This window comes from Oxyura jamaicensis, chromosome Z (assembly GCF_011077185.1).
Source record: "Oxyura jamaicensis isolate SHBP4307 breed ruddy duck chromosome Z, BPBGC_Ojam_1.0, whole genome shotgun sequence".
Lineage (NCBI taxonomy): Eukaryota > Metazoa > Chordata > Aves > Anseriformes > Anatidae > Oxyura > Oxyura jamaicensis.
The window spans coordinates 17792203-17801252 of record NC_048926.1 but is presented as its reverse complement, the minus strand read 5'-3'; the positions used below and the strand labels follow the sequence as shown (position 1 = coordinate 17801252).

The 9050-nt window shown below is 43.0% G+C and overlaps 2 protein-coding genes across 5 annotated transcripts; both read left to right on the top strand.

Annotated features, from left to right (window-relative positions):
- The first annotated feature begins 735 nt into the window (after positions 1 to 735).
- Positions 736 to 4751, top strand: MOCS2 (molybdenum cofactor synthesis 2). Of its 2 annotated transcripts, none has more exons than XM_035310623.1 (4): positions 736 to 950; positions 1099 to 1220; positions 3626 to 3772; positions 4642 to 4751. In XM_035310623.1, exons 1-3 carry the CDS (start codon positions 939 to 941, stop codon positions 3750 to 3752), a joined length of 261 nt encoding a protein of 86 aa, XP_035166514.1. In that variant the 5' UTR covers positions 736 to 938; the 3' UTR covers positions 3753 to 3772; positions 4642 to 4751. The 2 variants fall into 2 exon arrangements, with proteins under 2 accessions (XP_035166514.1, XP_035166513.1); XM_035310622.1 differs by lacking the exon at positions 4642 to 4751 and adding an exon at positions 3873 to 3900.
- On the top strand, positions 3923 to 9020 carry LOC118156504 (molybdopterin synthase catalytic subunit). Of its 3 annotated transcripts, XM_035310620.1 has the most exons (6): positions 4057 to 4751; positions 4868 to 5003; positions 5918 to 6071; positions 7512 to 7635; positions 8655 to 8740; positions 8906 to 9018. In XM_035310620.1, exons 2-5 carry the CDS (start codon positions 4883 to 4885, stop codon positions 8691 to 8693), a joined length of 438 nt encoding a protein of 145 aa, XP_035166511.1. In that variant the 5' UTR covers positions 4057 to 4751; positions 4868 to 4882; the 3' UTR covers positions 8694 to 8740; positions 8906 to 9018. The 3 variants fall into 3 exon arrangements, with proteins under 3 accessions (XP_035166510.1, XP_035166511.1, XP_035166509.1); XM_035310619.1 differs by lacking the exons at positions 4057 to 4751; positions 8655 to 8740 and adding an exon at positions 3923 to 3983 and having other exon boundaries at positions 8906 to 9020; XM_035310618.1 differs by lacking the exon at positions 8655 to 8740 and having other exon boundaries at positions 4642 to 4751; positions 8906 to 9020.
- The last annotated feature ends 30 nt before the right edge of the window (positions 9021 to 9050 follow it).

Below are 9050 nucleotides of genomic sequence, written 5' to 3'. Positions count from 1 at the left end.
TGAGCAATCACGGGAGGCCTACAGGGAACTGGGGTTGTTCAGTCTGGAGAAGAGAAGGCTTAGGGGAGACCTTATTGCTCTCTACAGCTACCTGAAGGGAATGTGCGGGGAGCTGGGGGTTGGCCTCTTCTCGCAGCTAACTAGTGATTGGACTAGAGGGAATGGCCTCAAATTATGCCAGGGGAAGTTTAGTTTGGAAATTAGGAGACAATTCTTCTCAGAAAGAGCAGTCTGGCGTTGGAACGGGTTGTCCGGGGAGGTGGTGGTGTCACCGTCCCTGGGGGTGTTCAAGGAGAGGTTGGACGTGCTGCTTAGGGACATGGTTTAGTGGGTGAGATTGGTGTTACGGGGATGGTTGGTCCAAATGATCTTGGAGGTCTTTCCAACTTTAATGATCCTATTTTATTGTCCACAGGGAGATAGGTGATGCTGTGCCAAGGCAGTCTCTGTACTCTAAGAGCAGTTTTATCAACTTTTTAAGGGATTTTTGGCTTTCACGTTACATGTACCCATGACACATACTTGCAGCTTACATGCAATGTGTGCCATGCAATAGATGCGTGAACTCCTGCAACTACTTGCGTACACCCCCACGCACTGCAGGGACCGAACCTATCCCCCAGTCTGCCTTTTGGGAGTCTGCCTCCAGAGCTACGGCCCGTGCGCGGGGTGCTCACCCGCCACCTCGGCCTCTTGCCCCTCGCACCCCCACCACCCTCAGAAGCCCCTCGGGGCTGTCTCCCCAGGAGGTTTCACCGCGGGGTAAAAGCCCCGAAGTAACACTGCCTTGCCCTGCACGGCCCGGCCTAGCAGCCCGGAGCTGGGCCACGCCGCGCTCCAGGCGCAGGTCACAAGGGGCGGGCCGGGCCTGGCGCTGCTCTCCCGGGCGCAGGCGCCGGCGTGTGGCCGAGGCTGTGCCGGCCGGGCACGGCGGCCCCATGCGCTGCCAGGTGAGTGCCGCTGGCCCTGGCTCGGCGCTGGGGAGCGAGCCCCGGCCTCCCGTCTGGCCGGGACTCCCTCGGGCCGGGCGGCTGCAGGAAGCAGGGGGCCGCGCTCGGTCGCTCGGTCACAAAAACTCTTCTAACTCCCCCCCCCCAGGTCACGGTGCTGTATTTTGCCAGGAGCGCTGAGCTGGCGGGGCTGCGCTCCGAGAGCGTTTCCGTGCCGCAGCGGATCACCTCCCTGCAGCTCTGGGAAGAAATTGTTAAGATTCATCCAAGGTATCTGGGGAAGGCGCTGCTGAGGCGCACATCGTGTAGCGTTTGTGGGGTGTTCGTTTTTGTTTCGTTTTTGGAAACAAATCCAGCGTTTAGGGTTGAGCCATAACAAGTATCAGTGTTTTGGTATCATAACAGAAATGAACTTTTCTTCTTCTAACCTCCAGTGAGTATCTTTTAAGTTGGCCAGTTAAAAAGAGTATGGCTTTGCATAAACACTAAGAAAGGCTAGATCTGATAAATGTACCTAAAAGCTAGGCATCAGTCCTGTTCTCCAGTTGAACCAGTGTGAAGTAACTGTTGTGAATACAGAATGCCTAGGTTCTGGTAGTGTCTGTGGAGAAAATCGAGACTCACAGGAAGGGGTCCAGCCCAGCCAGGGCAATAAATAAGAAATTTATGATAACGAGCAAGTGGTTTTTATCACTTATCTTTAACTGTACTCCTAGCTGTTAATCTGAGTTTACAACACTCTCTGGAAGGCAGCTGAAGAAGGAACTGCACACCAAGCTCAGGCATCCAGCCACTCAACCCTTACAGAAGAAATATTTCCAGTCTCTCTCACACTTTTTGCATCCTCTGTTTTGGAAAAAGCATTGTTGTTTGTATTTCACAGGGAGTCTGATCTTGTACTTCCTGGGAGTGGCAGCAGAATTGCCATCTCAGATTAAGGCTGAGGGAGTGAGCTCAGTCTTGCCAGAAGTACATCTGATGCACAAAGGTGCAATGTCATTTAGAAAAAAAAAAAAAAAAAAAAAGGCATAACAGAGGTTAAGATGATAAAGATTTACTGTTAAATGCAGCAGGGTTTCCATAACTTTGGACTTAAGATCCAAAGTCTTCCTTTAGGCACAGTGCTTCTTTATTAGATCTCAAAGGATATCAAAAAAAAACAACACGCACACAGGGAAAAAAAAAAAAAAAAGACTTCTTAGCAATGGCAGCTGTTTCCAGAGGAGAAGCTCTAAACAAGACTTGAGAGCAGGGGACTTTTCTTCACACAGAATGTGACCAAGTGCATTTTGGTGGAGGAGGCAGTAAGGAATGGGTATATTTTACTTTGTAGTCTATTACTTGGTGTCAGAAGCAGCAGCACCTTTGGTCAGTTTGCAGAAGTTGGTCAACTTCACCCTGTTGTGAAAGATGACTTGGAGCCATACATTTTGCATGTGCAGTTACTTCACAGCGGCCTTCTTGGAAAATGCTTCTGTTCTTAGCTTTTCTGGAAAAACTCAACATAATTGTAGGGCACTGACCACAGACTTCTATTCACATTGCTAATGGATATTCAAACTGCAGCTTGAGCACAGTTGACAATACTCTTCTGTTCTACCCATTTTCCCCAATGAATTAACTTGCAAGTGATATTAATTAGAAACCATCCTTTTAATGGGCACTTTAGTTCCGTAGTTGCACTCAGTTCTTTGGTGACTTGCTTTACTCTTGTATAGTTCCTCCCTTCAGTCTGTCTTCTGAGTCACTGCTACTGTGTTTTGCTCAGCCAGTGCCTTGCCCACTTTTGTTTATCTGGCTGGTAGGAAATAAGTTGATTTTTACATGTACCCTTTTGGCTTGCATACTAGTTTCTAGGCAATACAGCTCTCCACTGTCTGTGCCAGATTCTGTAGTCTCAAACAATACCGTTGTTATGTGTGCATCTGCTAAAGTAAAATGTTGGCATACTTGTCTGGTGTACTGGTGTTGTCATCATACTCACTGCTCTTGGTTGTGAAAGCAGGTCCATGCCTCATGGTATCCAGAGCTGTGGACTCTCACACCAACATCTCACAGATGTGAAGGTCAAAACAAAAAACAGAAGATATGCCAGAAAACACATCCTGTCTGCCCTCTTAGCAGTGTTGCCACCCCCTTATCAATAGCAAATTTCAGGCCTGCAACTGCAAAAGACCAAAAGCCTCATAATCAGTGAGGTTACACTTTCACCACTGAAGCTTCATGAAATTTCACGAACAGAATCTCTCAACACTTCTTTCTGCTGTGCAGTCCAGCCAGACTAAACTGAGGGAATGTTTCCTTCTAATCCCAAATCAGATAGTTCAGATAGTTTGTATGCTTTTGAGTTACCTGTTTATTTGTTAGAAGCTTCTAAAGTGGCCAATTCTGATGTAGTTTATACAAGCTAATGACAAACCACAATGTCTGACTTCTGAAAATGGTACTTAATTGGTTTCTTCCTAGCTGCAAAAACAAAAAAATCCAAGAGTAGGAGGTGGGTGTTCGTGATGTATGATATTTTTAAAAGTATACTGGAAGCAGAGTTGCTTAAGTCTCAGCAGTATTTACTTCAGCTGCCCTAGACTGTGCACTAATTTGTTGTTTAATGAAATCTTATTGTTAAATGCAAGCACTCTATTTAGAAAGCTATTTGTTCTGCCATTCCCCTTCAGGCTTGCTGTCATCCGGGATCAAGTGATTTTTGCTGTTCAGCAGGAGTACGTGCTTCTTGGAGATCAGCTCCTGGTCCTGCAGACAGGAGACGAGGTTGCCATCATCCCACCAATTAGTGGAGGCTGAATTTATGCAATTTCTCTTAGGTAAGTATCACTTCTGACTTAGGAGAATGTCCTGTGAAGGATCATCGTGAACTAGAATATTTCAAAGACTCTGTATAATCTTCTTATATTATTTATTTAGGTCCAGAGATGTGATGTGCAGTTCTCCCCATCTGCCTCTGATATTCTTTGGAAAAAGTGTAACTTGTGTTTCCTGCTGGAGAAAATCATTGTGCTGACCAGAAACTGTAAGGTGCTGCATAAATAAATAATTAACATGTATTCAGTAAATGGAAGAAAGTTGCCAGCGAGGTCAGGCATTGTTCTGCTTTTGTTTTTTAGGTCTTGTTACACTTTAGTAGTTGTTTCTGGCTTTCAGTAGGTACCCAGCTTGTCTGTTTAAGATAATAATGAAAGATGTCCTACCACTTTTTAACAGTAAAGGTGATATAAAAAATACTGATTAAAGACACCTTTTTTGTGGTTTTCAAAGGATCGGGTATCCTTAGAATATCTCATTTCTTTGCATGCTTTCAAGTACCAGTCTCTGTATTTACTACAGCTTGTTCCATTGCTGCTGCTCAGCCTGTTTCTCCTCCTCATTCTTAGACAAACTGTTAACAGGTTTCTACACAGAGCAGCTAGAAGTGGCACCAGTGTCACTGAAACAGGCCAATAGGATGAAGTCTTGATGAATGTCCTGGAGAATAAATTAAACTTTGGATTGGAATCCAACAGTCTCTGTGTTTATCAAAATCTCTGGTTTTGATTTCAGGATACGGCAGAGAGAAGGGGCTGACAGTCTTACCACAGATTTGCTGGTACAGTGGTCCATGCTGGTAGACTGTACTGTTAAGCCAAGGCCTTGAACTAGTTCTTGTTTCATCCTAATGAACCAGACCTTCCTACAGGGAAGGAGCCTATATGCATTAGAAAGAGGTCATTCCATGGTGTTTGCATTTGATATTCTCTCAGCAAGTCTGCTAAGAAGTGAATTTGCCATAGAGACTGGTCTCCTGGGATGAGTAACTAGATGGTGCATGTTTTCTGAATAAATTGGGGCATCAGTACTGGATAAAAGGCAGTTGGCAAATGCTATTATTGCCAAAAACAACATCAGAGTCTATTTGGTTTCAGCTCTTCCAGTGAGCCATGGATGAAAGTGAAGATGTGCCAAAAGATTTTATCAAGCTCAAGTCTGAGAAACTGTCTGTAGATGAAGTGTCAGAGCTGGTCATTTCACCAAACTGTGGGGCAGTGTCTCTGTTCATTGGTGAGTTTAATGTTTCATAGCTGGATCTCTGGTGTGTTAATACTCTAATAAATGCAGCCCTGATTGTCCCACACACCAGACTCGTGCTTCTCAAATAAATAAATTCCTGGACTGAACCCAGGACATTTAGAAAACTCTTGAGTTATTTAGAACAAGACCATGGCAACTCTTAAACAGTTGCACTGGTACTCAGTGGTGAGAAGCTTTCCTGCTGATGTGGGTCTCCTAGGGCTGAACAGAACAGCAGTGCTGGAGGGCAGGGATGCTTGGGAGATATTGTGCTCTCCCCTTGGACACAGTTTATTTGTGGTGGGAAGGGGGAAGTTGTGGCTCTGGAAACCATAGGCCCTCACCTGTGTGAAAGCTGCTGCAACTCAGATATTCGTTGTTGCCCAGGGTGGTGATGGAATCACTGTCCCTGGGGGTGTTAAGGAAAGGTTTGAACTGGCACTTAGGGACATGGTTTAATGGGTGACATTAATGGACCAGATGATCTTGGAGGTCTTTTCCAACCTTCATGATTCTATGATTCTGTGATTGGTGGAAGGCGAAGTATTGTTCTACCAGTGTTGAAGGTCAAGGCTAATAGCTCCATCCTGTTGCTTAATGTCCAGATCTTGAAGATCTTTTTTGCTCAAACCTAAGTCCCATTGGGCTTCTAAATACTGAACACTTAAAATAGTTAACACAAAATATGTCCCATCCTTGGGCTTTACAGACTGCAGACTTGTGTAGTCTGTAGACTAAATTCATCCTTGTATGTTAAGGATTTCTATAGTTTGAATAATCTCTATGCAGACATGATTAGAGGAAGCATTTGTGTTTGCACAGTGCTGACCTTGGCCACAGTGGGAGAATCCTGAGTTTTACTCAGTATTTATTGTTGCTTTTGGTTGATAACTATTTGTGTTTAGGTACTACAAGGAATAATTTTGAAGGGAAAAAAGTGATTCACTTAGAGTATGAAGCATATACATCAATGGCAGAGATGGAAATAAAGAAAATCTGCAGAGATGTTAGACAGAGATGGCCATCAGTCAAACATATTGCAATGCACCATAGACTTGGGTATGTATGTCCAGGCCCCATCCTTCTGCAAATGGTGTACTAATCCTTGTCTGGTTTTTGGGTGTGCTTACATACTTACAAGATGTGCAGGAGTCTGTGAGATACAGGGCAGCAAAACTTGCTGCAGGATCAAGCTCTTGCTGCAGATAAGTTTCAGAAATTAAGTTTTGTTTTTGGAAATGTGTTTACTGGTACTGCTTGCTGGAACCCGTTGAACCTGGAGAACCTCAGTCTGGATGTGATGGTTTGAGGGTGCAGAGACGGAATTGAGATTTACTACAAGAATGCAGACAGATGCTGTTAGGGCTTTTTTTTTTTGCATTTCCCCCCCTCTTTTTTAGACGATACAAAGTTGAGTTGGCAATTCCATTGCAGTGCTGCAGATTGTCAGTTTCTTGTCAGATTTAAGTTTTGCCATACAGAACCTAAAAGCTTAGAATATGAAGAAAGGGAAAGGCATGATAATTGGCAGCAATGGCTGTAGGAAAACCTCCAGTTGTTCCTTGAGTCTTAGATAAGCATGTTTTGTTGGGTATAGAACATTGAATACTAGTGTCTGACGTACTCCTGAGCCATCACGTTTCTGACTAAAATATCAGGATTTGCATTGTATGCAAATTTGATTTACACATTTGTTTGTTTCATTTTCTCTCAGCAGAAGGAACTTTGTGTGATCACAAAGGTTAATATTAGCCTTGAGGGGCAGTTTCTTTGGATTTCCTCTATAGTCAAGAGAAAAAGTGATTCTCTCAAGGGCTCAAAGCACTTAAGCTTAGATTTTCCCTCTGAGCTGTTTTCCAATGGAGCCATGCTATAGAGGGAGGATTGGAAGGCAGCTTTTGGAAATACTACCTTTGTGAGGAGGAAGACAAAACATTTTTCTACTTATGTTAGCTTAGTTTAGAAAAAAATGGCACACACTAAATGGAAACACATACTTCTGCCAAATTCTGATTTCAAATTAAAGTTTTGTTGCAAAATCTGTGTAGTTTGAGGTGCATAATTTCCTATTTCATATATTCTTATGCAGACTGAGATGATTTCTCAGGTTTCAGGTAATGCCTTGCTGTTCCTGACCTGTTATTGTTCATTTTTAAGCCAGTTTCCATTGAGTTTCCTATGCATTGTTGCAAGGTAGCAATTTTCTCCTCTTAATTCCATAGACTTTTTAAAAAAAAAAAAACAATGGAAGAAAGATGCCTATGGCTGGTTTTTTTTTATTTATTCTAAAGTATGGAATTCTCACATCTGGTACTGATTTTGGTTGCGGTTTTCTTTCTCTTTAAAAGTGCATAATCTTTTGGACATGGCTTGACACTTGCTCAGTATGAATGAGTCAGGAGAGCATGTGGCCAGAATACTGACGTGACATGGCTATGACTTTTGGGTGCTCTTGATGTTAAGCATCAGCTAAAGCTGCTGTTCCTCTTCTCTCCCTAGAGTGGTTCCAGTGACTGAAGCAAGTGTAATTATTGCAGTGTCGTCTCCACACAGAGCAGAATCCCTTGAGGCTGTAACGTACTGCATCAACACCTTAAAAGCATTTGTCCCAATATGGAAAAAGGTATGTTGGGACATATTTGATTCCAGCCTGTGCCAGACAGCAGGGCTGGAGGCTGCTGCTGGCTCTGTAGGAATGAGCTGAAGCATTATGTGCAGCATTTGCTCCTGAGGGAGTGCTTTTTTTTTTCGCAGTGGTAAGTTTCCTTTAATGTAATCAGGCTATTTGTGGTACATCAGGCACCTGAAAGGTCCTTTCTTGCATGTATCTCCCAGCTACTCTTTGTCTTTACTTCTTCCTGGGGCCAGACTGAAAGAGTCTTGAGCTCACTTTTGAGTGGCAAAGTTCAGTTCTGTGTAGGCTTGTGGAAGAGCCTTAAGTCAGCTCTGTATTGGACAGCATTGCAGTTTGCAAGTAAAAGTGGCATTTTTCTTTTTTTCCCCATGGCCTTGAGTAAGCACGAAGCATTAAGCAACAGTGCACATAAGCATAGCAACAGCACACAATGGAGGGATGTGCAGAGGTCCCAAAGCTCATATTGGGACACAACAATGTGTGAAGAGACCAGCCCAGGTCTAGAAAGAGCCATGTTGTATAACCACAATGTTCCATGGAAGTAACAAACATTACCTCTGCCTTCTATCCTAGTCAAAACTTGGTATGTGGTAACTGCTTTTCTGAGTTACTGCACATTGTAAAACACTGTCTTCAATATCTCCACTTTTCTGACAACTCCTTCAGGAGACTGGAGATTTGTTGTCTCAGAAAGAATAATCAGAACACTGCTTTGTTTGCTGCTTGGGACTGGACTGCTGCTGGGTAGTCCAGTCTGTCCTGAAAATGTAGCTTTATTTTGGGTATTAGTGTCTTTTTTTTTTTTTTTAACTTCATCATTTTATTAATTTATATCATTTTTATATCATTTATACCATTCAATTATATCATTTTATTAACTTCATCATTTACATACTCTCATTCCTAAAAATGATGTTTTAACAGGTTAACATGGCATCATTTAAAAGGGGCAGTATTTCAGTCGTGAACACTCTGTACGCTATAGCTTTTACATCCTTTTCTTCTAGATCTCTTTAAGTAACCTCATCTTAGATGGGTCCTTCTAAATTTAATAGGTTCAGCCTAAGGTTCAACATCTGCCCGCAAAGTCAGTGTTTTATAAGGATGTTGCCCCCCTTTCTGTTTGCCAGCTAAGTACTGTGTAGTCCTGATATGATCAGTAAATAATAGCAGGATGGCTGTTGAGTTGTTTGGCCTGGCTTGCGGCTGTATGTAGCAGACTCCCACAATATTTCCCATTCTTTGTTTGTATTTGCAGGAGATTTATGAGGACGAATATTCTTGGAAAGAAAACAAGGAATGCTTTTGGGCAAATTCAGAAAAATGACTTTACTCTTTTTATAAATAAAGTGTTACTGCTCCTGATGAACATACTGGTGTAGCTTTGAGTTGTTCTTATTATT

Excerpts from the sequence above, each read along its gene's own strand:
- MOCS2 (XM_035310623.1), top strand. Across the intron at positions 1,221-3,625 it reads ATTGTTAAGATTCATCCAAG|GCTTGCTGTCATCCGGGATC; the intron begins GTATCTGGGGAA and ends ATTCCCCTTCAG.
- LOC118156504 (XM_035310619.1), top strand. The coding sequence starts at position 4,883 with ATGGATGAAAGTGAAGATGTGCCAAAAGATTTTATCAAGCTCAAGTCT. Across the intron at positions 6,072-7,511 it reads GCAATGCACCATAGACTTGG|AGTGGTTCCAGTGACTGAAG; the intron begins GTATGTATGTCC and ends TTCTCTCCCTAG. Across the intron at positions 7,636-8,905 it reads TTGTCCCAATATGGAAAAAG|GAGATTTATGAGGACGAATA; the intron begins GTATGTTGGGAC and ends TTGTATTTGCAG.